The 25958-nt window shown below is 42.9% G+C and overlaps 2 protein-coding genes across 4 annotated transcripts in view; one reads left to right on the top strand and one right to left on the bottom strand.

Annotated features, from left to right (window-relative positions):
- The window catches only part of LOC147636709 (uncharacterized), a 211083-nt gene that overhangs the window by 57703 nt on the left and 127422 nt on the right, over nucleotides 1-25958 (top strand). The window lies entirely within an intron of this gene.
- LOC147636710 (uncharacterized) lies at nucleotides 18594-23684 on the bottom strand. Its single transcript, XM_086799929.1, has 9 exons — nucleotides 23388-23684; nucleotides 22016-22198; nucleotides 20419-20709; nucleotides 20107-20281; nucleotides 19571-20022; nucleotides 19417-19461; nucleotides 19264-19337; nucleotides 19085-19172; nucleotides 18594-19002 (listed from the first exon to the last, which is right to left on the bottom strand). The coding sequence occupies exons 1-9, from the start codon at nucleotides 23682-23684 to the stop codon at nucleotides 18835-18837; spliced, it is 1773 nt and encodes a 590-aa protein (XP_086656055.1). The 3' UTR covers nucleotides 18594-18834.

Below are 25958 nucleotides of genomic sequence, written 5' to 3'. Positions count from 1 at the left end.
GGGAATATTTGAGGAGAAGAGCAAAAGCTTGATGGTACTCTTTAATTGTCCAGCTCTTCATCCAATTACGAGGAATATTTGAGGAGAAGAGAAAAAGCTTGATGGTACTCTTCAGTTGTCCGGCTATCCTGCTTTAGTTCCAAGAACCCATTCATTTTAGTTTCAAGGAAGCCCAGAGGACAAAATCTCTTTCTGAGGTAAGCTTTACGATCAGTTCAGGTTTGAGTATTCCAGTCGAGACAGTTAGTCTTGCAGTGATTCCTCCAAGCGACCCTGGCCATTTCCACAATCTTTAACCTAGCGAGAGCCATCTTGCTTCTCTCATTGTAGCTAGTTACATCAAAGTATTCTTCCATAGCCTCAATCCACTTCTCCACTACTTCACCTAACTGCTCCCCTTCACCCTTAAAGGGACCAGGTTGGGATCTGTGCAGGGCTTTTCAAACATCCGGATCTAACTCTTCGTCATCATCGGTTAGAGGATGCGGTTGCCTTGCACGGGCCGCGCGCCTCATGATTCTAACAAAACGAAATTTTCGTCAACTTAACTTTGACAACAGATTAATGATTATTTAATTTTTATGATTTATTCTTTAATTAGATAATTATTTCATCATACTTCATGAAACAAGATTTACTCTGATAATTTTATTAACCATATTCACAAACAATTTGGATTTTTTTTGCAAAACATCGTTTATTATCAAACGTTTGAGATATATACATAGAGCATCACGGCTCCAAAGTCACTACCTCAATTGCGTACGCATAAAGAAGCAAAACTGCAAAGGAGACATGCCATGATAAACACAATTCATCACTAAAAGAGGTGCTGTAATTCTACTTCTAGGGATAAAGCGGCTAAGAAGCCTAAAAACTCGGCAAGAAATTCTAAAATTCGTGGGTGAATGATTAAAGAGTTGTACATAATGAACAACCCCTAGCCTTATCAAGATCATGGCTAAGGAAATATTTTGCCTGAGTCTCTGACGCTGATTGGTTTTGATATTAATACATCGTTCTCCAGAGAACCACATATACTGACGTCGCTCTACATGATTAGGAAAGTAAAGACCCTCAAAATGACGGGCAAGCCTCACTCTACTTACACGGGTTGTAGCAGAGTTGACGAGATATTCAAAGGCAAAGGCGATCATACCCTGACTCTGGGAAAGTCCAGGAATGCTAGACAGATTTGGTGTATCCATCTAAAAATCCAATTCAATTTATGAATTCATTTCAAACATAATCTTAGCAAGTGAAAACATTTTTTTCGCAAATTTACTTTAGAATTTTAGGTAGTTTCTGTTGCCGTTTCATAAGTTTACAACAGCGCTCTGATACCAGCTTTGTGAGATCCCACTGCCCCCTCTGCTCACCCGCCGATTCCCAATTGCTGGCAGAGCGAAAGCAGCTCCCTCTTGCGTGGGGCAGGGTTTCCCACTTGGGGCCTCACCCTTGAATGTCCGGGCACGAGACTAAGCTGATGGTCATTCTGAAAATTACAACCGTGAATATTTCCCAGGCCTGGAAAACGGAGACAATTCCACCATTTTGATTTTCTTAACGAATTTTTCTAACAAGGTCAAGCTACTGAAATATCCTTGACCTAAATAAACCCTATAGAAGGAAAACTATCACTGACTTGACTTGAAGAAATCAACACTTTTTTCCTAAATCAAGATCAGGCACAACCGTTGATCTATTCATTTGAGAAGTCTTCCGGTTATTATTTAACTATTTGAGTTCTAAGCGTATTCCTATTGTTCAATTTCATTATTAAAACTCTACTGATTCCAGCCTAACCCCATCCGGCCCATGGGTTAGCCACCACCCTACCACCACTGGAATCAAGTAAAACCAAACAATTACTCACCCACCCATAATTGAATGCCTTTCTTAACTTTAGCTTTAGAAAACGGATACGCACACACTCCTCTTTAAAACTTGAACTTATAAAATGATCCATTGAACAAACAGTTATTGATTACAGATATCATAACTCAAAATTTCCATCCAGTTCCTTGTTTCTCAAAAAAAGGTATCACTCTGGACTCTCCATCGAGACCAGCTGGTTCAGCAACGAGATCCAGTTAACAGATTACAATAATTTTTTTGTCATCATACATATATATCTTCCACAACATATGTAGGGTGTCCTAAGCACCGCGAGCCCGTGCATCGCCTGGTCAGAACCCTCCAGGATCCTCCTTAGTTGTCCTGGCACTTCACTCAGAGACCACTTCGTCGGCCCTCACCCATCGTACCGGAAGCACACCATTTTTCACCATATTAAGGCTGGTCAAGACCTGGGCAGGTTATTCCCGCATGAGCCATCCTTTGAACAGTCCCCGAGTTGTTGTTTTGCAACCAAACTTCCCTTAGAAAAACACATATACCAAATGCTCCCTCGAGCATTCGGGCGTAAGGCGGTCCTTTAAGAAAACAGGGTTTCTATGCAAGTTTTTAATTTTGATTTTCTTTTTGAATACAATGAGTATATCTCAAATCCGTATCCAAGACTTCTAGATCGCAGGTCTGAATTCCAAACAGAATTCCTCGAATTGTGTAACCTTGATCCTCAAATCAAAATCAAAGGGTCTCAACTTAGTTTCAGATTTGGTGGGTGATTTGAGTGTATTTTTCTTGAACTGGTCACATCGTCTTTCCTTAAAACTGATGAAGGAGTTGGTCTTCGTCATAGTCTGATTCAAGATTTGAGTCTGGTAAGGTTCTTCCTGAACTATCTTTCTCAAAAGGGGTAATATTTCAATTACTATTTTTTTGAATTTCATTCATTGAATATTTGCTTATCTGATTTCTAAACTAATCATGAATTCTTATGAAGAATAAATTAATTATTTATCTAAAATTCTGACTTCGATAGTTTTTTTCTGAGTTTTCTCATTACCATCCGAGTGAATATGAAACGATAGAATTTTTCTCTCACAGACTATTTACTTATTCATTTATCAATTATTCATAAAAATTAAACATAGAATTAAAGAGCTCTAATTCTGATATAAAAATCATTTATGCATCAATTTATGCATAAAATCAATTTTGATGAAAGTAACACTTTTATGTTAAAAAATTCTTTTATGCATCATTTTATGCATAAAAATTAATATTGATGAAAGTAACACTTTTATAATTAAAAAAATCTTTCATGCATCACTTTATGCATAAAAATCAATATTGTTAAAAGTAACACTTTTATAATAATAAAAAATTCTTTTATGCATCACTTTATGCATAAAAATTAAATAGATGAAAGTAACACTTTTATAATTAAAAAATTTCTTTTATGCATCACTTTATGCATAAAAATCAATATTGATGAAAGTAACACTTTTATAATAAAAAAATCCTTTATGCATAAAAATTAATATAGATGAAAGTAACACTTTTATAATAAAAAAATTCTTTTATGCATCACTTTATGCATAAAAATCAATATTGATGAAAGTAACACTTTTATAATAAAAAAATTCTTTTATGCATCACTTTATGCATAAAAATCAATATAGATGAAAGTAACACTTTTATAATTTAAAAAAAATCTTTTATGCATCACTTTATGCATAAAAATCAATTTTGATGAAAGTAACTTTTTTATAATTAAAAAAAATTCTTTTATGCATCACTTTATGCATAAAAATCAATATTGGTGAAAGTAACACTTTTATAATAAAAATATTTCCAATATTCATCTTTCTATATGCATAGAAATTAATTTTAATGAAAATAACACTTTTATAATAAAAATATTTCCAATATGCATCTTTCTATGCTTAGAATGAAAATAACACTTTTAGAATACACAAACGAAGGGGATTACTCTTTTTGAATAACATAAAGATAAAACTTATTTCCACAAAGTTTAAAAAATTTTTGCCATAACCTCCTTTGTATGGTTGACCATTTTTCAATTTTTACATTCTAAATCTACTTAGAATTTACCGCAAGATGAATTTAGCATTCTAATCTAATCAGTTCTCATTTTTTAAAGAAACAATACAAAAAGTTTAACTCTATTTATTTGATTACACATCTTGGATAAAGAAGGGCTGAATTCAATACAGAGAAGGGGGAAGCCTTTCCATCAAGGCATAACATCCAATTTCACATTTAAAAAAAGCAAGAAATCATAAAACCATAGAATAGAATTTAAAAAAATTAGAATTTCTAACTTACATGGAGTTTTGTGAGCTTTTCTTTGGCTTGAGGGATTGAGGGTTCTACTCTTGCTTGGATCAAGAGTGGCCACCAATTCTTTATAGAGGAATTAGTCAAAAACAAGTGAATTATCAATTAATTCAATGTTTTTGGCTCTGGGCAGGAGTAGAGTAACAGTGCATAAAACACTATTAAGCTTCTACAAAGGGGGAGGCTTCTATTTATAGGAAAAAATGAGCCTCTAACCAAGTAAACTAATTCTAGAATTTTCCATATCAATTTAGTCAAATTTTGACCATTTTTGGGTGAGTTTAGTTCACTTTTTGGATCCAGTTTTGAATTAGAAGAGAGGAGAGATGAAATATATAATTTTAATGGTTTAAAATTGAAAAGCAATGATGAGAAAAAGGTGCCTACTTCATGAGGGGGAATCCCTATCCTGAGGTGTCAAAATCAGTTTTTTAACTATTTTCCTTGGTCCTTTTTCCACTCTTCATCTTATGTGAACATTAACTCATTTTTAGGGGTTTTTTTTTATTTTTCAATTTATCTCCTCCCTACATTTGGATTAATCTTATTGGTCCATAGGAACCTTAATCTAAAATTTTCAGAAAATCTGGACCCTTAGGATAAGGCCTTTTGATGAACAAATTATAATTTATTTCTAATGCACCTTCTGAAATTCTTTTTGAACTTCTGTTTTAGGGAAATTTATTTTAATAAGAAGAGATATTTTTCCATCTAAAAATATCTAAAATTGAATAACCTCTCTCTAGAACATTTTCTCTCTCTAAGCCAAAATAGGTAGAAACAAGATCTTTTATTATTGTGAAGAGGGGATTGATTACAGGGGAAGATACTGGACATCTTGAGGGTTGGGGAGTAATCTTACACTCATCATCATCAGGAAACATCACCATATGGCCATAATCCCAAGGCTACACATGGGCCTTGTTAGTGCAACGGTTCCAACATGAATGCATGCATGCATGCATGCATGCATCACAAAAGCGTGCCAATGATCTTGTTGCAAGGGTGCTTGGATCCCATGGTTTGTGACCACAGATTATATGCAAAGATTGAGACTTCTCAATAGTGGCACAATTCTCCTTTTCACATCTCCCAATTTAATCTCCCAAAACACACGGGCATTCCCGTTCTTTTGAAGGATATGAGCATTGTGGTTGCTCCTTCACACAAGTTGGCGACAAAAACCAACCACATTCTCGATGCACACTTTAAAGTGGCCCCATTTTTGTTTAAATGTTCATGTGTCAATGTTCCTTTTACATTTGCTTCTGCACCATCATGGTCTCCCTTTCCATGCTCTATTCCAAAGAAGAACCAGCTCATCTCCATCCCTGTCAGTCCAACATATCTTGCAACAAAATAGAAAGGCCTAGCAACCTTGAACTGTGAGGCCGCACCATCTAACCACACCCAATGTTGTTTCAGAGAGACACCTTATCTTTGTAGCCAATTAGAATGTAATATAAAGTAATTCTGGACAAATAATGTGTCATGCACCTTGGCATCTAATATGAATAAGTGGATTGTTTTGACTACTTCCCCTGCCTTCTGTCGATAGTATGTTATGTGTACAAAAATGGTTACTTAACTCGAGTACCAATGCATGGACTCATTTTTCTCCTTGAATACATAATTCTTTGCAAAATCTACAAACAACTAAGAAAACCACATCATCAGGAAATTTAAGTATACATTCCTTGATTTGTTTTGCTTGCCATTTGGCAATGTAGTTATATGTGATGAAGAGCTTGAGCTTTGAAAGATCCCTGCCCCCTCCGTGCAACGAATTCGGGGGTGCTAGCAGCAGAAGTAGCACTTCTTGCATAGGGCAAAGCCTCTCACTCGGATCCTTGCCCACAAATTTTCGGACAAGAGACTCCCTCCCTCTCTCTCTCTCTCTCTCTCTCTCTCTCTCTCATCCATCAAATACTACCCCTCCACCATCTATGCATCTATCAAATGCCTCTATTGCCTAGTGTTGTAGAGGCCATCTCTACGCATTGGTCAGACACCTCTCCATTGTGTTGTGGTTTCTAATAAGAGCCACCATCATGGAGGCCATAGCTAAGAGGCCATATTGAAGGTTGCATTTGAAGCTTAAGAATGAGTTTTCTTTAATGATGGTGGAAGAATACACATACAGAGAGAGAGAGGGAGAGAGAGAGAGAGAGAGAGGGACCCAGGGAGGGAGAGGGAGGGAGGGAGAGAGAGAGAGAGAGAATTTTTTTTAATAAATTTAAAAAAAAACCCACGCTCCTTATTTGGAGTCTTCATCATTGTGCTTACACACGCAAGGGGAGGCATGCCTCTTTCAACCATGTAATGTTACAATTATTGTTGCCGCTCCCAATTAAATAACTTTAGCTCTAATAAAATATAGATATTTTAGTTGGATTTTTATATGTTACAATTTAAACAACTTGGACTTCCTTCAATATCTTTGTCTAGGAGCCTTTTCTTTTTTTGTGCATTATTTTGTAGATCTAAGTCCATAAGCCAATCCACCATATATTTATTTTTGTAAAAACAACTTGGTCTTCCTTCAATATCCGTGTCTAGGATCCTTTGCTTTTTTTGGTGCATTATTTTGTAGATCTAAGTCCATCCAATCCACCATATATTTATTTTGTACATCTAAGTCCATCCAATCTAAGTCCATCCAATCCACCATATATTTATTTTTGTAAAACAAGAAGTGCTTGGAAATAATCTTAATCGTTTGGCATTCTTTGATTGTGTTTGACTCAACTTCTTCAGTTATGAAAGGAATTGGGACCTTGACCATGTATGCATCTTGCATATCATGTATTAATCTTTACCAAAGCAAGACCACATGTATATCCTTGGACAAAGTCTAGGCCGGAGATTGCGCCTCGTCACATTTTTTAGTAGAAAACAAGAAGAAGAGAGAGAGAGGGGGTTGGTTGGGATTAATCTATTTTTAATGGAAAAAAGATCCCTCTATAAGTTACCAAAAAAAATAGCCTCCGAGGCGAAGTACAAACTTGACTTCATATATGGATCAAGAATCAAGGAACAGAATGAGGGGGAAGGATGTACTCCCAGCTCGTCCCTCTATGTGAGGAGGCTATCTCCTACGCCGGGGGGGGGAGGGGAAAATAACCACATAGGTGGTCTATAGTGCCAAGCTGGCCTACCACCACCACTATCAATAAGAAAGGGACCAAGCAACCAAATCCTCAGGAAGGCTTCTCAAAATGCTTATGCATGCGGTCTGAACCACCTTGAAGCTTTCCCCAGCACACCACTGGCCACCACAAAGAGTATGAATGATATCAACCCAGATGCTCTTGATGGACTCCGATCTAGGGTGGAGTGAGGTGTCTTTTGATGGACTCTTCTCTAGGAGGGCAAAGTGAGGTGCCTTTGATGGCTTCACTCCATCGAGCTCTCCAGATATTCCATGCAGCAATACTACTATAAATCTTTAATTTTTGGTAAGAAATTGGAGTCTCGTGTGACCAATAGATGGGGATGGGACTAGCATGATAGAAATACAAAGGTGAGAGACTTGAGGCTAGTCCCCCACCCTCCTCCTCATATGACATGAAAGCTTCAATGCCTTAGTGGCCCAAGAAATAGTGACTAATATATCGGGTTGGGATTAGCACTATAGAAATATGAAGGTGAGAGACCTGTAGGGCTAGTCCCTCATCCTCCTCCTCATATGTCATGATGGCCTTGGCGCCTCAATGGCCTAAGAAAAATTCCCCACATAATAGTGTGGGAAGGGGCCCTATCTATAGTAAAGATGTGGAGGATCCACTACCAAACTTACTGAGACTTTGGGAAATCCCAAAGAAAATGATGGCGGGACTCCTTCCACACCTCAGACGACATAAAGCTAGCCTACCTCCAATGGCCAACCAGGTGCCAAACCACTCCTATGTGCCAGCTTTGATCTTCCACAATGAAAGCTATCCCACAACCTCTTCCACAAATATGAGAGAAAATGCAGTGATGAGAGGCCGTGGGACTACCAGTGTGTCAAGCTTTTTGGAGCTCCCTTAACCTTTAGCATCTGAATTCTATGACCCAATTGTGTAGTGTATGTAGAAAGGGGGATACCAAGATTCTCCTCCTTGTCCTTTGGATCATGCCATGTCTACTCTCTTGAGTCCCATTAGAGGGATAACAAGTCACCCCTCCCAAATCCATAAATGCCAAAGTCTCTCTCTAGCCACCTTGGTCGACTCATTTGTATGAAAACCAATCAGCGTCACCCTCTGCAAGATGCATCCCTTGAAATCCTCCAAGGAGTGCTTGACTCTCTCTAGTCTTCCAAGGTCCAATAGAGAAGGTGAGTAAGGCAGAGCTCTCATCTATGCTATGAACTACCAAAGCTATATCATGCCTAGTGAGTGAACACACCCAACCACCACCACTGCAAGGAGGAGGGTCCGATATCAGGGCCAGTCACTCTAAAGGGATCGAAAAGTCAATGTTGAGGCTAAGTCTATCCTTGCCCCATATTCTAGGCTCCTCTCCTATTTGGGGATAGATGTCTGAATGTAAGACAATCTGTAAAAGTGAGCTAGCAAGACTCAAAGCTCCCCACATGAGACATGTGGGCAAGCCCCAAACCTATGAACACTAGGCAAGTGGACTAGGTCAATCCCATAGATTTCCAACAGTTTTTAGTCACAATGCTCACGCCAGCACCACCATCAAGGATTCCCTTTAGAGTTAACCCCTTTTGGTAGTAATGGGGAGGGTTGCATTAGATTCGTCCCCTTCAAAGTACTATCCCAACTTGTTAACAGGTATTTCCACGACCAAGTTTTCATCTAGGTTGGGTTGTAGATCCCAATGTTCCTCCTCATCTTGAAGCATGTCGGCTCTATCCATATTTGCAAATTGTGGTAGCCCCGCCTTTAGTTCTCCATTGAGAAATGCCCGAAGAGCTAAGAATAGCTCAGGATCTCCATATAATTTGGATATGATCGTGGTTCTGATTTCAGAGGACATGAAATCCATTAGCTTAGACACATTCAACGGTACTTTTCGAGACATCGCCCCTTGACTAGGGACTGGTGAAGATGGAATCACTTCCTCTTCAATGGGGTCAGGCATTCCCTCACTAAACATTCTTTCCAGCAAGAAGGGTGTTTGCCCACTTCCGGATGTCCTATCCTCACTTTCTTCCCGAATGATACTAGGTATAGCTAACGGTTTATGGTTCCGGTGAGGTTGAACTTGCGTAAGAAACAGTGTCTGGAATTTTGATTTTTCTCGGGTTTGGCTCCAGTTCTCCTTGTGTTTCTTCCACCAAACCCCTTAAGTGTTGCACTTATTCAATCTCCTCAACTGGGTTTGGGTAAGTTCCAATCTTTTTCTTGAGGGTTTTTGGCCCACGTGGCTTGTCTTGGGGAGTCTCAGTCAGTTTGGGTGGTCGAGAGGGTATTAACTGACTTGGTTGTGGGGCCGAGGAAGTTTTCTTCTGTTTTCCCTTATTTAGGTACTCGCTTGATTCTCCTTCATTGAGCTCCCGAGTGGGTTCCTCCCTTAAGGTAGTGGCTTTGGTCCCCATGGTTTCTATTGAATCAGAATCATCTTCAGGATCATTCATATACACGGGGTCGTCTCCTGTCCCTATGTTAGTCTTTGAACTGGGCTTGGAGCTCGTGGCATTAAGCGATCTCTTTCGTCGTGTTTTCTTTTTCTTTGCCTGAGCGATTGATGCAGTATCCCTCTCTTCAAGAATGTAGTTTTGATTTTGAAGCATTGACCGTGTAACTACATTCGCGGGTACAACAGGTGTGGTTCCTCGTGCTTGGTTGGTGACCTCAACCAAATTCAATGGCGTAATCTTGGGTGCATTAGGATTATGTGGACATTGAGCGATCAAATGATCTATGCCACAATGATTACATGTAAGTACCGGCATTCCCGATGTGCTCCCTTGATTTGGTTGCATTTGAGTAGCGATCTTCTGTAGCCTATTAGGGCACTCCGCTACATGATGCGGTCCACCACACTCATAGCATTGAAGAGGTGGTCTCCTCACCAAGGTATTAAGGTTTTGCTCTCTTGTGGCGAGAGCAGCCGCTTGATATACAGGCTTAACTTGCCCGAAATGATCCTCCATGTAGTACTGGGGAATCATTTCAAACGTATCAATCCCGTATGGAGCAGTGGGGTCTATCTCCTCTTCATAATCCCCACATGCACTATGTGACTCACAACCCATCTGGTTCATAGGGGTAATCCTTGGATGTGGAGGTTGTGGTCCTAGCACTGGCGGTGGTAACGGCATAGACTGGACCACATTTGGATTCCTTGGAACTATGTGCTGTGACGGTTGCTCGACAGGTTGTGCAGGCATTAGCGCGGGTACTTGAGGTGTGTTTGACCAGGCTAGTGGTGCCTGATTTGCCAACATTCGCTTAAGTACTAGGCAATCTTTAGATTGATGGCCATACTTACCACATGCATTGCAATTCCCATTGAATTTGACTCTGAATGTGGGACATTCACTCGTGCTATGTGGTCCTAAGCACACCGAACACCATTGTTGCTCTCTCCTTGGGTACATATGGCTATTCTGAGGAGCTCGATTACCCCTAAAGTATTCTTGGAGAGCCTTAGTAAGGTCGGTCACAGACATTTCAGATATCTTGGGCTCCTTGGCAATAGGTTTTACTGTCATTGGCTCGTGCCCAGATACTTGCAAACTAACGGATTTTGTTTCTGAAGACACCCTTTTACCTGCAATCATCAAGTTGTCTTCTAAATGGATTGCATTGGCAGTGACTGCTTCCCACGTTGTAAGACCTCTAATGACTATGTCCTCGTGGCGCAATCCTCGGATGAATCTATCGAGGAGTTGGTTGTTATTGAAGCGTTCATCGGGAGTGCAGCGAGAATTTAGATGCTTCAACCGACTTATAAAGTCTCTCACTGACTCCCCTTCCTCGCGTTCAGCTTTTTGGAGTTGAGATGCTACCCCCCAAAGCACACCCTCACGTATGTATTCTTTCAAGAACAATCTCTTGAGAGTGGGGTAGTGAGTGCGCTCTTCAACCCTTAAGGTTCGATACCAATCTCCGGCCTTCCCACTCAAGGTTAAGCCTAAGGCTTTACATTTATGCAGCTCATTGTGCTCTTCCAAGGAATCACACACGTGTTCAAAGACTTCAATGTGCTTCCTAATGTCCTCGTTACCACTGAAGTTTTGAGTGAGCTTAGCCACTTGTACTGCCTTGCTTCTAGGTTCTCTCTCAGGCATGCCCCGCATGTTTTCCGCAATAGATCGTCCGATCGTCTGAGCAAACGCTGCGAGATCACCTAGGTGAGCAGACATAGCTAGTGGAGGCACTTCTGGGATAGCATGGCTGATAGGAGTTGGCGTTGGTCTGAGTATGTTGGCAAATGACGTAGGATATGATATGTGGATAGGCCTAGCTCCTCTTGGATAAGGAGGTCGTGGAGCATACGCCATTGGCATACTAACAGGCGTAGGAGCTACATGAGCATGAGTAGCGATAGGTACATAGGGTCGATAGGCACTGGCACGCACTGTTGTAGGTACTGTTCCACTAGGTAGTGGTGTCGTACTAACTACAGTGGTAACAGGTGCACTTTCTGTCATGCTCATCATTGGGGTAGGCATTGTGGATTCCTTAATGGAAAGTTGAGCCAAGGTTGGAAAGCTAAAGTTACTGCTCGTGGGCTCAACCTGCATTGGGACTCCAGGCGAAACAACATATGAAGGGTCTATGGGACTCACCGAGGGAGTCTCCAATTGTGATAGGGTTGGTTGTTTGGCCTTGCCCGTATCCAAAAATCTCATAGGGCCAGTGGAAACTAGGTTCACTCCCCTATTTTGCCTCTCAAATTGGATAATTCTATGAATCACCTCACATATCATGTGTTGTTGCTCCTCTAGATTAGTGGCGCTAGATGTAGATCATAGGACTTCTAACCAACCTACATGGTATGTGTAACCTGTGTATAGGTCAGTTAGAGTCTCTGTGTGTAGATCATATTCCCAATTTTCATTGAGAAATATCCCATCTAGACTTGGTGTGCCAAACGGTTCTCTTGAAGTGGACGCAATGTCACTTCTTATGGATTGGCTTCTAGGAACCTCTACTTTAGGAAGAGCATCGGAATGTGGTAGCTCAGTAGGGCCCTCATTAAACGAAGTGGGTAGAATATCTACATGGACACTCTTTGGGAGGGTAGGGTCTACATGAGATATGAATGGCGAATCCACTACCCCACCTTCTTCATTTACTTCGCTTGTCGCATGTTCAGAGCGTGTAGCTCTACTAAAGGTCTCTATTAGACGATAAACATGCTAGATCCGGGTTGTGGGGCCCAACCTGGCATGTTTTGGCTTGTCTCCTCAGGGTTCTTGGTAGGGTGCCCTTCCATGGCTTCTGAGTCAGAGGACGAGTCACTATCCACTATTCGTGGATCTTGGGTTGCACTCCCTTGGGTTCCAGCTGAAGGCCAAGATGCTAACGTGGAGGGATGGTGTGAGCCTGCGTAGACTGAAACACTTTCTAGTGGTTCAGGCTCTAGCACCCGACCAGAACGTAGATGCATGTGACGTGGGTATCCTACGTGCGTTGGTAACTACCCTTGAAACTCACACAAGTGGTTTCTTAGGTGTTTCGCACCCCGTTTTTACTTGTTTTTAGATTGTTTTTAACTCATTTATGACCCCCTTACTTATGGTCGAACCTGGACTAGGGCGTGTGATAGCTCGAAACGAGCGTATCGTTCAAAGGGTCCTAGTGTGCTTTACAGCACCATGTTCGCCTATCCAGAGCTCTCGTGGTCCTCAAAACAGTCCGTTTTCCTATGGGGGGAAGGGGCAAAAGCCTATTTGCTTGTGGAGGAAAGGGTGAGGGCTTTATCCCACATGCTCACTTTACTCCTTGGGGAGTGGGCTACATATAGGGCACGACTTCCCATAAGCTCTCACTTGAAAGAAAGCTATGGAGGCTCACTCTCCTATATATATATATATCAAAAGACCGAGACCGAGACCGAGGCCGGGGTCGTGGGGTTCTTTCTTTTCAAAAAAAAAATTCCAATTAAAAAATCTTTCCTCTCCACACGTTTGGTTTTTTTTCTTTAAAAATAAAATTTAATTTTTTATTTTTTATTTTTTACGTTTTTTTTTATTTTTATTTTCTGTTTTTTTTAAAGATAAGTTTTCCAGGGTTTCTTTAGGGTTCAGCCTTGGCCGCGGCGCAGTTCGCACACAGCACAGATCTGGGGATTCAGAAACCCCCCCCCCCCCCCCGCACGCAGATAACCAGATAACAGAACGCACGCCCACACGCGGAGTGGAAAAATAACAAAAGAAACAGAAATGCAGAAGACAAATTACAGAAACAGATTGCAAAACACAGAAACACCTCAACAACAAACACACAGTCGCTTTCCTGTAGTGCAGATTAAACTTCACGCAGCAGCCGAGCTGCAAACTGGAGCTTGGTGCAGAGCAACTCCCCGGCAGCGGCGCCAAAAATGTGCGCTTTTGCCGCACAGGTCGTAGCTGGGGACTGGCCAGACACCGTATGCAAGCCACGAATGGCTGCAAGCATACAACAAGGAAACAGAATGCCAAAGAGTGTGTCACTCACCGCTCAACCGCCGCCTTGAAGGATTCCCGCGTCGCAGTGAAGAAGGAGCCGCCATCGCCGCTCTACCGCCTCTCCGCCGCCGTGCCGCTACACAGTGCTCGATCGCTCTCTCACTCTCACTCTCTCTCTCTCTCTCTCTCACACACGTAGGAGAAGGAAACCAAAGAGATAAGGCAAGAGCACTCTTGTATTCACAACACATGAGAATGAAGATTTTAGGGTTACATTTGACTCTTATAGGTGACTTGGCCGTTCACACTTGGGCGCCCATACATGGCCGGCCGATCCTAACCCTTATCCTACTAATATTCAAGGTGCGCCTCTCATCGGCGATCACCCAATCCCTTCATCCTTAACATATGGTGCCGACAAGCCCGGCCCATGACTCAAAATATTTAAATTAATGACGTAAAACATAGTACGTCTCAATGTCCGTCATAGGTTAACATTGACCTTGTGTGTGGGGAAGGGGCCAAAAGAATGGGACCAGAAGGTGTGATTTCTCCCCCTCCTAAATGGAGAATGTCAATGGGTCCACCAACTACTGCTCTATGAAGCTCCTGTCTACTGAGGCACCTTTGAAAGCACTGTGGACCCCCAAAAACTTAAGTGTTCCATGAGACAATCCACATAACTAAGATCTATGGAAGGTAAAATTGTTTAAATTGCTCTCCACTAAAGAGTCTTGGGCATGAGTTTTGATAGATCTTGAGTAGTCGCTATTAGTCCTAGGGAGAAGCCATGCCAAATGGGCATGAATCCTAGTGGAGCAATTTTTTTTAGCCCCAGAATATGAATACTTTGGACTCCACTTATCATAATGTAGGTATTTATAAGAGAGGGGAAGGTTTACTAACACTAAAACATGAAGAAACAAAAAAAAAACATCTCCAACTGGAGGACACCAACCACCCAACTCCATTTGAGCCAAGGGTGAGAGGTGGGTAAGCACGTCAATGATATGCAAATTATGCAAATGGTGTGAGAGATCTATTGCCTATCATGAATAGTGGCATCCGACATTCACTCCATGCTGCAATCTATCCCCTAGCACTACTGCACGTAGGGGAAAGGAGAAAATTATTGTGCCACTCTCTGGGGTGAAAGGCCTGGAGTAAGGTAACACCACACATATATGAATGGGAGCCACCATCGCTGCGAACCAGATAATTCGACGGGAAGGCATCAGAAAAAACTGCAGTCAGCAGGTTGCCCCAACACTCTGGTGGGTTGGCTAGCAACTCTCAAGGGAGAGCCCACAAACCGTTGACGGTCATCTCTACTGGCTTTGTGAAATGATTAGATTAAACAACGGACTGAGCTAGGCAACTTCCTCCCTCTAGGTTAGGCATGACAGGAGGGCGGTAGGAATGCTCCAAAGAGGAAGAAAGGGGGGGGGGGGAGGGGGGGTTCGATCAAGTTAGAGCAGAGGGAGATGAAAGCGGGAAAGTTGAAGTATAAGGTAGGGGTGAGGGTGGGGGTGGGGGGGAGGGGGGGGATGATGGAGGATGGGTAAGGGGCTAAGAAGGAGGGCTCGTGCGAGAAGGGTTTACCTCTATCGGGGGGGTGCTGTGAGGTTAAACCTGCTGAAAGCTTTGAAGGGTCAGAGAGCCTTGTAAGAATTTGAATCCCTGATGAGGGGTCGCAAAGAGAGACAAGGCAATGGTCTCAGATGGGAGGGACAGAGGAAGGTTCCCCAAGGGTGCTAGGGAAAGGAGGAAGGCATCAATCTTGGGACTACTAAGTTAAATGCTCATATAAATGCTTGTATAATAGTTCTCTGACACAGCCAAATGCTCGTATAAATTCTCGTACAACAGTTCTCTAACACAACCAAATCCTCATGTGTCTTACTAGCTTGGCAAACTCTCTACAAAATAGGGTCCCTCTCAAGGCAAGGAAGCGATATGGCATGAGACATGACTCTAGAGAGGCTATGTAGATACATAGGATAGAATCCCGGCCGTCCGAATAAGAACCAAAATGGTGGTGAAAAAATTCTCTCTCGATAGCACCACCTATCATCGGGAGGAGAGGAAGATATTCCTTCCTAAGACCTGCAAAGTACACTATCACAACAAAGCTTGATGAGACACCAGCCAAAGGGTCAAATGCTGGGTTGTAGCCATGCTACCACCTTGCAAACAAGGCATGGGTCATACGTAGTGCAATGGGAACTCAGCTACTATAGGGGGTGAGGATAAAAAAGTGGAGCAATGGTAAGAACTAAAGCGAGGGAGGAAGATGAAATGGAAGAAGACCGATGACTAAGACATATGCAGGCCACGACAATAGCATCGTGGAGGTGGCAAGCGGGAGATGAGGGCGGGGAGGCAAAAGAGATGGTTAAGGCGAGAGACAAGGGTGGAGGCACTAGCATGGGTAGCAAATGCACAATGCGGAGAGGCTCTAGCAGCTCGTTCGTTGGTTGCAAATGGAATTTCTATTGTTGAGATCAATTTTATATAAGTTTAGAAATGAAATCACATCATTGATAGCACTTTTATTCTTAGGTATAATATTTTATATTATAAAGGACCCATTTTCAATCCGACTCCTTACATAATACTAATGGCAAGATATCTTTCACATCTCTTTCTTAAGATGCTTTCTATATTTCTCACTAGATTAAAGAACAAAGAAATATTTTAGTGCCCTTTCTTGCCACTAGATCTTCCTAGCCTTTAAAAAACCCTATATACCTAAAGTCAAGATTTATGCATGTCATAAGTGTTGTTGTGCATGCTACATCCCATTTAAAACTTAAAACCCATAAACGAGTTATTTTATTTATATATTATAGAATTCTCACTGGACCTTACGTACTTTTTGAAGAAACAATTAAAAACTCACAAATGAAAACTCGTAAACGAGTTGTTTTATTTACCTATTACAGAATTCTCACTGGACCTTATGTACTTCTTGAAGAAATAATTAAAAGCTCACAAATACATCAAAGATTAAAGCATAGAATTGAATCAAATTAATATGATAGAGTATAACATAGCATAAAATAAGATAAATAGAACATCACCATCAAGACACTATTGGGTGCAATCTCTTGCCTAATGCATGTAGCTCAACTCCCACTATATGAGTATTTTGAGAATTATATTCAATATATATAACCCCTTAAGGAGCTATTAATACTTATGTGTATAAAATTAGACTTGCTTTTTCACTTTTACAAAATAGCTCAAACACTAGAGCTTATTCACACACAAAGTGTAAATAATTAAAACTCTTCTAACATATATGCTAGGAATATAGCAACGCCATACACAAGCGTGCATATATGATTTGTACAAACATTAAGCACGTAATAACTCATAAAATAACCTTGGACGTATTTGCACATGTAATAACCTTGTGCATATTCACACATTCCATTTATTAAGTTGATTTCTACACATTTAATCAAGAATATTTTTCTATTATTATGCATCAAAAATATGATAAAATATATACTTATATAACAGTCCTCCCATTTGAGGCCACAACTGTCCTCAACTGTATAGAAAAAATCGAACAACATAAAATGCTACAACATCGTGCTCGTTGTGCAAGGTAAACCCAGAGGCACAAAGACATGGCTCAAAGGCTCGGTGAGCATGGATTGCAATAATAAAACTCATGCGACACCTAAATCGAAGACTCTTGCACTCATCATTAAATCACAAATAATAATACGAAATCATATGATAGACAAGATTCCTTATGTGCGACACGCATTGCTCATCACCTCTCTCTCAAATACAAACACACTAGTTGTTTCAATTAATTGCCCTCGTCTCTATAATTAATCCCAATATGAAACATTGAGATAAGCACAAACACAACATACACTTAACACTTGTTTTACTACGATGAGAGTATCATTATACACATCATCTAGTATGGAGTGTATTGCCACTTGTTACACTTTCTATTAGCATGGCACATCAATTGCATAAACCACTTGTTACACTTTCAATTAGCATGGCACATCAATTGCATAAACCACTTGTTATAGTACAATTATCTAGCATAGTCTACTTGTTTCACTTTGACCACAATACAATTGTCAAGCATGGCACTACTTGTTACACCTCACACTCATAAAGCATGGTCTCAAACTATACCAATAACACTAGGTAGCTAGTATTTAATGTGAGATCACCCATGATACCAATTCACTAGCATGGTATGCTGATGTCTGGGCGCCTCCGTTCAGGTAAAGGATGGACATTATGTAACATCCCTCCTGCTTGAATAGATAATTGACCTTCGTTAAGTGTTTGCTTATTACGAGAAAAGGAGATCAATTATCTTATAACATATAAATTCGAGTATCTTCTTATAACAAATAAACATTGTATCAATGACTTCTATGTGTAATAAATTCTAGTGTCCCATACCACCAAATATTATCTCACATAAATCTAGAGATAAGTATGAATAGAAATCCTTCACATAAGATTAATCTTGTGTCGCATGTCACAAGACTAATGCATAGGATTTGCGACAAGGATATCTCTTAGCAATTAAGATCAAGATGGATTTAGTGAAGGCATGTAATCTTATGTTTTTTTTTTTTGGGTGGTGTTTCATTGGGAAAAAACGTTGCAGAGTGATCCTTGAGTTGCTTGCATGTTTGTGTGTAAATATAATCTCAGAATACCCTTGAAGTACACATTCGTTGTGTAACGTCAAACCAACAAGCAAACACACTAAAATTAAAAACATTTAAAAGAGAAACTTAAGATAAAATAATAATTACAATAACAACAAACTTGAGAAATTAAGATTTACAGTGAAATTGGGACGTCCACCCCACTCAACTCCTCATTGCACCATAACCTTTGATCCTTTTAACACAATTTAATGTACACTACCGTTTTCCACAACTTAATGTACACTACCATCATTTGGCATTTTTTAATTAGGGTTGAGCTTGACAACAATACGGGTACTATATTGGTACATACAAGAAGGAAGACGGACTATGGTCAGTCTTTGGACTTCATTTGTTGGCTTCTGCTACCCTGAAAAGCCTACCCAGGCCATCGTTTCTCCATGCTGCCGCTTTGCCACCGGCAGGTTTACTGAAGTCAGCTGTTGACATGCTGCGTGTGCGCACCCTCTCCATGATGAGCTGTTTGCCAGTGTGATCTTCATCATAGCCAATCACCTTTCAAAGAAATAAAGGTTACTTGAGTTGCCTGGATGCTCTGATTAGAGAAAACAAACAAGCAACAATAAAGCACACTTGCCTGGGATTCCATTTGTGAGTCATCAAAAGCAGACAAGTCTCGGGCTGGAGATCCAAAAACTTTTGGCTTTTCTGCCTTCTCACTGGACCTGGCAACAAGGTGACATGCAGTTACGAATCCAAAGCAGCAGAAAATAGATGAGCCTAACGGGAGGTATGTGTATCGCCAGCAATACATACATGCTTTGCAGCTTTGACCGTTTGAAGGGGGGATCTTCTCTCGTTCTTTTCAGTGTCGTGTGCTCTGGAGAAATCTGCAGTATTGACTGTTAATGTTCAGCAATACAAAAAGCATAGATTCAACATAACCGAATAGCTGTAAGGAGTAGCTACCTCTTGGTCAATCCCTATATTTCTCAATCCATCATTGCACTTTATCTGCAGAAACACCACATTTACAAAAGCACAGAGAGAGCACATGGTTACTTTGCATAAATCACATCAAAACCCTAGTCAACAAAAGAGCTATGTAATGAAGCCATCATACTCTGCTTGTTTGAGCAAGTAGTCCCTCAATTGCTGCAGCAACATCTGAAGAATTATGATTCTCCTTCTCAGAAGCAACCACCATCTGCTGCTCTATCTCAGCAGGATCTCCAGACTCATTTGCAGTAGGGTATTGGATGTTCAAAGGCCTTCCAACATCACAAGTTGTAGTGATGCAAGGACAATTTGACCCTGCCTTGGCATTACTGTGGTCTCTTTTCACCTCTTCTGTTGATAAGTTGCCCTCTGGATAAATGTTGTTGTGCTTTGTATCATCACACCCTGACCATCGAACTGTATGTTCATCCCACGGATCAAGGGATAACGCTGCATCCTGTGGGGATATAGTCTGCATACTAAGAACATATTTGTTCCTTTCTGAAAGGTGAGCAACACTTGCATCCACTAGCGAAGGACTTGTTTTAGCAGGCCCTGTTGAGACAATTTTCGCCTCTACCAAAAGAAACATTCAAATTATTACTGAGTAGCCTACATACTACAGAACTATCTAAGAGCACTGAAAGGTTTTAAAGAAACCTGGCAATTGTTTTGGCCGGAAAGTTGCCGTTTCAGCAGCCCATTGGGAACCTATCTCTCCTGATGCTAAACGAGCAGCTTGACTAGGGCATTGTGTCATCCCAAGAAAACCTGCATCTTTCTCAGCTGCTGAGAGCTCCCTTGGTTGAAAATTTGTCAAAGGTAGAACTTTGTCCTGGGCATCCCATAACATGGCAAACATGAATGTTAGAATACAAACGATGACAGCTGCAGTTGCTTGGGGTATTTGGGGCACAAATTTATGCAAATAGCCCCAGGGAGGAGCCCTGTTCATAGACATTGTGAGCTCACCTCTGATACACACGCAAAAAGCCACTCAGCTGTTGTTACTTGCATGCCCCACTTACATGCTGCGTCGTACTTCTGCCCATCTCTGACTTTACACAGCAAATGAGTGACCTTTTTGTTCAGTTTCTCTGTCAACTTGGCTCCAAGAACAAAGCATAAATTACGCAACAATATTCTATCCTTATCTTCGTATTGAGACACGCAGAACCGTAATGCTTGGAAGCCAGGGAGCGGAACTTGACATTGGAGAGGCTGATAAAGTACATGGCTTTCAAGACTAAGGACCTGCTTTTCCTACAAAATCCCCACCAAAGAGTATGAGAGATGATGATGATTTAATTGAGGATTTGCAGACAAAAGTCTTCCATTCTAGTTATGCAGACATGATCATGGTTTTGTATTTGATAGCAAGGACTGTACTAAACAAGAAAGAATTATAGAAGACTATCTCGAAAATAAAGCAATTACAGACAAAACTTGCTCTTAGAGGAGGAAGGGATTATATACATTTTACACGTGCCAACTTAATGTCTGACTACTCTCATCATGCGTGGCATGCAACACACGCTACTAGATCCCTGCTTATATCATCAGTGCCTAAGAGTGGGTGCAGATCAAACGTAAAGAGAGAATGTCTTTGTGCTCACAGATTTCCATACAAATATGATATGCATGCTGGTTGCTCAACCAAACTCTATATTACTTTACATTCTAAGGACTCGTGGTAATATTTCAGACACAATTCAGTGTCCTTTGGTCTCAGCACATCCATGGCCAGCTCGGGATAGGAGCTGGCCGACTTGAAAAGATGCAAAAATATGTGCCTTGCATTTTCACACGTGTGCCTCCTCTATGATGGGCGCCTATGCCTGGTCTCCTCTCTTCATCTTCTCCCTTCCCATTTGGCCAACGTGCTGAAACCAGCCCATGGCCCCCCCTCCTCCATGATCCCAAGAATGGTGCTATGCCTCATACGGGTTCACACACGATGGTGCTCACTAGACCTGGACCTATGACACAGGCAGGTGCTCGTTTACCCAGCCAACTAACCTTATAAGTGTGCCCAGGACACCAACACATCATCCAAGAGGATTACATCATTTTGTGGGACATGCATGACTCACCCTGACACACACTGCGGTGGCACATTGGCTGACATGTCCCTGGACAAGGGCTCACAAGGGATCAGGTTTCCAATCACAGGGTCTTGCAATTTCGTGTACAGTCATGCCCATGGCGTCCAATTGCTGGAGGATGAGCATATAAATTTAAGAGTATCAAGTGTGATGCCAAAAACCAGCTCCATACATGCCTGCTGGCTGAATAGTGAGGAAGGACTTTGTTTGGACCTACTGGAAATGTGCTTGGAAGCATTGCCTCTCCAACCATACTAGTGATGCGACAAACCTCCCTATGCTCCTCGTTTCGTGAGGAAATTTACATGCACACCCCCCCCCCTCCCCCACAAAACACACACAGACAGAAGCAAGAAAAGCAACCCCAGATGTACAAACAGAGTGCAGGCATGTACAGTCAACCGCTGCAATACAGATTTTCATTCCTCAACAAAAGCATTTATGGATCACACCTGCAATCTTACCTCTAAACAAAACCGTATCCAATGACTTGAAATAGGTTTTGCATGCATCATCATCGCTGAAGTCAGCTTGGTTCCATGGCTGACCACAAGAAAGTCGATTCTTTTATTGGCATCCTTGCATGGCCCATCCTCCCTTTCCATCAAACCACCACCTTCAACAACCCATTGCACTATCTCCTCTCTCTGCAACAATAACAAACATAGGTTGAGTGAAACTTTTACATTTCTTAAAAAGAGTGTGCCTTAGAATGTGATATTTCTAATGTCAAGTATATTCACAAATCATAAATTTTTGCTTGAAATATTTTAAGACAAAAGTTAAACTTCTCCACGATACTAGCTTTGCTACAATTGGGGGGGACAGATAACACTTGATCCATTATTTAAGAAGCCAAGCACAAATAGCAAATACTGTATAGCTAAAAGCCTTTGACACACTCCCACTAGCTTTGATGAACAATCTAGAGGTCAAGCAGCTAGTATTCTGGGCCATTTTCACACTAAATGATTAGATCAGTCGTAGAAGGTGCACAATTAAGCAACCCTTCAGGGAGATACATGGCACTATTAGGCCCTCTTCTCCCCTACATTCCTCCACCTCTACATAGATGAGCTGGCTCATTTTGTTAATTCGTTTGGAGAGTCTTGCTCTACACTGGCAGAGACAAAAGTCTCTGGCATATTGTATGCGGATGTACTTCTGAGTCTCTAGAGGGGCTCTAGGAGGGTAGATACTTGGGGGTTCACTTATTACATGCATTCAGAATATCTATTAAGGAGATTCATGTTTCACTACACAAAATACACGCCTGAACACTATCCCAACACCAGCAGAACAAGCAGTCACTGAGAAGTAAGCTCTAAAAGACCAACTTGCAACAATAATGCAATATTGTAAAGGCAAGATCATTTCAAAGAAGGCTTCCAATAGAGGCTGCAGAGGCTTTTTGTCAGGAAAAAGGCAACATTGAACAAAGAGCCTCGACATTTGCTTGCAACACAAAGAGGCTGGAGGGGGACCAACAGTAGCAGTGCCAACTTGTGCCTGCAACCAAAGAATGTGACAAATGTCACCTGTGGTACACAAAGGATACCATGTAATGGCCCGTGAGCAAGTGCCATGTGGCAATGATGACATGGCAGTGTGACAAATGGAAGGTTGTGGACCTGGTTGACAGCAGTAAAACAAACCGACCAGTCGCATTGGTGCATATATATATGTGGCTAGCCAAATCGTCATAATCATAAGCTTTCTTTAGCATTGGACTTCACATAGCATTTCACTGTAGGTAAGTGCCACAAGTGTATAGTAGGTCACAAGACTGCGATTGACATTTTCACTCAGGCATATCCATTGTACTAGGGTTTTCACCCAATCATCCCGCACAAAATGAGCTGAAACATTAACTTTGCTTGCAAAAGTCTGAAAAGAATCCGTAGCCGAACCAGATTCTTTCTTCGCTTTGGCAAGTCTCTTCTTGCACTCACTAATGTAGTGCCCTTGCTTTTTACAATAGTGACACTTGCCCTCTTTCTCGGGCTGATCTGCATCACTCTTTGCTTTGCTTGATGGTTGTCCACATTCAGCTTTTGACTGATAATCACCATCCTTAGTCTTGCCCTTGCCTTTATCATTAGCAGCAAAGGCATGGTCATTGCCACACTGCATGAAAAAGTTATTCTTCCTCGGTTGTCCCTCTTGCAACAACAAAGTTACAAACCAACCAACCAACTCAAACTGTAGGCATTGTGGGTTACCCCTAAGAGAGAAAGTAGGATAAGTGTGGAAATTCAGATAAGACTCTGGCAATGACTGTAATATCCTGGATACAAATTCTTTTTCAAGAATGACCTTATCAATATTAAGTAGCTGCTCTCGAAGATCTTGAATCTGGGAATGGCTCGCTGAAGCTCTCCCCCCCCCCCCCCCCCCCCCCCCCCCCCCGCCTGCCCTCGCGTTTGCCCCTCTTCCCTGCCTGGCTGTCCTGCACGCCCCAGCGCTGCAGCACCCGCCGCCCCCAGCTCCTGCTCATCCCCTTCGCGCCCTCCCGTCCTCCTTCAGCGCCCCGCCCCCCCTTTCGCCGCCGTCACCTTATCTTCCCCCCCCCCCCTTTTTTTCGCACTGCTTCCGCCTCCCCCCTAGGGCTTTTTTGTCTTCGCCGCCCTACCCCTCCCCTTTTTTTCTGATTTTTCCGTCCCCTGGGGCTTTTTTTCTTTTTTGCCTTCCGCCTTCCCCCTCCGTCCTTTGTGTGCAGCTCGGTTCTTGCAGGACTCTCCGCATTCGCTCCGCCTTCGACATTGCTTCAGACACTGATGGAGGCTCCTCCCGCCCCACCTCAGAGGGACTCTTCCGCAGCCCCCTCGCCCGCCCCTGAGGATACCCCCATCAGGCTTTCTCTTTCGCCAGAAGAGGAAGCGAGCCTCGCCCAGAGGTGGAACGCCTCTAGGCACATTCCACCATCTGCCGTATAGTCGGCACTCGCCCCAGCAGAGGGGAGATTCGGGATCTTCTCCAGGCCCGCCTTCTTGCAGATGTGGGCAAGATCCTGGACGTTCAGCTACTGGGCCGTGGACGTCCTAGCCATGAATCCCCTTGACATCAGGGGTGCTCGGGCATTCTTCAGACCTTGGCAGCATGGCTTTGACCCAGCAACGACCGAGCAGGGAGAGCGCCTTTTCCATGTTACAGTTTGCTTCCCTGGACTCCGCCGTGAGTACCTTCCGCTCCTGTCTAGGCTAGGAGCATTGGTGGGTTCGGTGCTAGAGACTGGCCCCACAGTAGCTTCAGTGGTGGCCAGAGCAGCTGGGCTACCTTCGGTCAGAGTTTTGGTTCCCGACATCTCCTCCCTTCCGAAGGTCATTCAGCTACCTAGGATTAGGGGGGGATGGATTGATCAAAGGGTGGAGTTCTCGGGGCTCCCGAACTAGTGCTTTATTTGCAGGCAGGTCGGCCATCTGGCCAAGGCCTGCCCTCGCAGGAGACCCCGACCTTCACCGCAGCAGCAGACCCCTGATGGCCCGCCCACAGATGCGGCTCGGCAGGCCGCCTCCGGGACACCTGCTCAGGCCACAGAGACCTCGGAGTGGCAGCGTGGACAGGGGCGCCGTCGAGGGAGACAGCCACAGCAGCACGCCCAGAGATCGATGCAGCAGCAGCCCCCAGTCTCAGCATCACTGGATTCCCGTGAGGAACAGTTTTGCTCCCCTCTAGGAGGAGACCCCTGCGAGACGACTGAGGACCAGGAGATGCCAGCACCCCCTCCTTCACCCCCCCACCCCCGTCCCCCCTACCGCCTCGCTTCCACCCTCGCCTCCTCCCGTCCCCGCTCTGATTTCGGCAGCGGCTCCTCCTCCACCCCCCACCTCCCCCCCGCCCGCCTCAGCTCCCCGGGAGGCCCTGGCAGTCCCCTGGCATTCACCTGCAGTCCGGAGGGCTCTGAGCACCGACCTTGCTCGAGCACCGCACAGGAGACTTACCATGCCGATTCGGGCTCCACGAATATCATCTATCCGTAGTCGGCTGAGTCGCCTCGGCACTAGACAACGCTCGGAGGCTTTTGATTACTCCTTCACACGGCTTTTTGGAGCAGAGGGCCCCCATGAGCCAGCACCCATCAGAGTTCATGTAGTGATACCTCCGGCCCGCGGGGAGGAGGCACTTGATTCAGCGGCGGCCTTCTCGTTCCCTCTTTGTGGCCCATGCGACCGAGAGTGGATTCTGGAGCTCGCTCTTAGCACTTTGAAGACTCAGGCAGTTGAGTTTTCTCATCATGTGAGCGATCTGGAGATGACAGATGCGATAGGCCGACTATGGGAGTTGGCTCATTTTTTCTTGGATCCCGGGAGTGTGGATGCCTCAGGGATTCGTCATTTGGTCGTCCGCATAGTGGCAGACTTAGCACGCGACCCTGGATATGTATGCATACACGAGGTTGCTCTGTCT

This window comes from Cibotium barometz, chromosome 7, assembly GCF_041138505.1.
Source record: "Cibotium barometz isolate CiBa-2024 chromosome 7, ASM4113850v1, whole genome shotgun sequence".
Classification (NCBI taxonomy): domain Eukaryota; kingdom Viridiplantae; phylum Streptophyta; class Polypodiopsida; order Cyatheales; family Cibotiaceae; genus Cibotium; species Cibotium barometz.
This window is presented reverse-complemented; position numbering and strand designations above follow the sequence as displayed.

What these genes read in the sequence shown, in the direction of transcription:
- LOC147636710 (XM_086799929.1), bottom strand. Translation starts at nt 23,684, where the DNA reads ATGCAGTGTGGCAATGACCATGCCTTTGCTGCTAATGATAAAGGCAAG. An exon ending in CCGGCCAAAACAATTGCCAG is followed by an intron (nt 20,023 to 20,106) that starts GTTTCTTTAAAA and finishes TTCTTTTGGTAG; the next exon opens with AGGCGAAAATTGTCTCAACA. An exon ending in ATATAGGGATTGACCAAGAG is followed by an intron (nt 19,338 to 19,416) that starts GTAGCTACTCCT and finishes TCAATACTGCAG; the next exon opens with ATTTCTCCAGAGCACACGAC.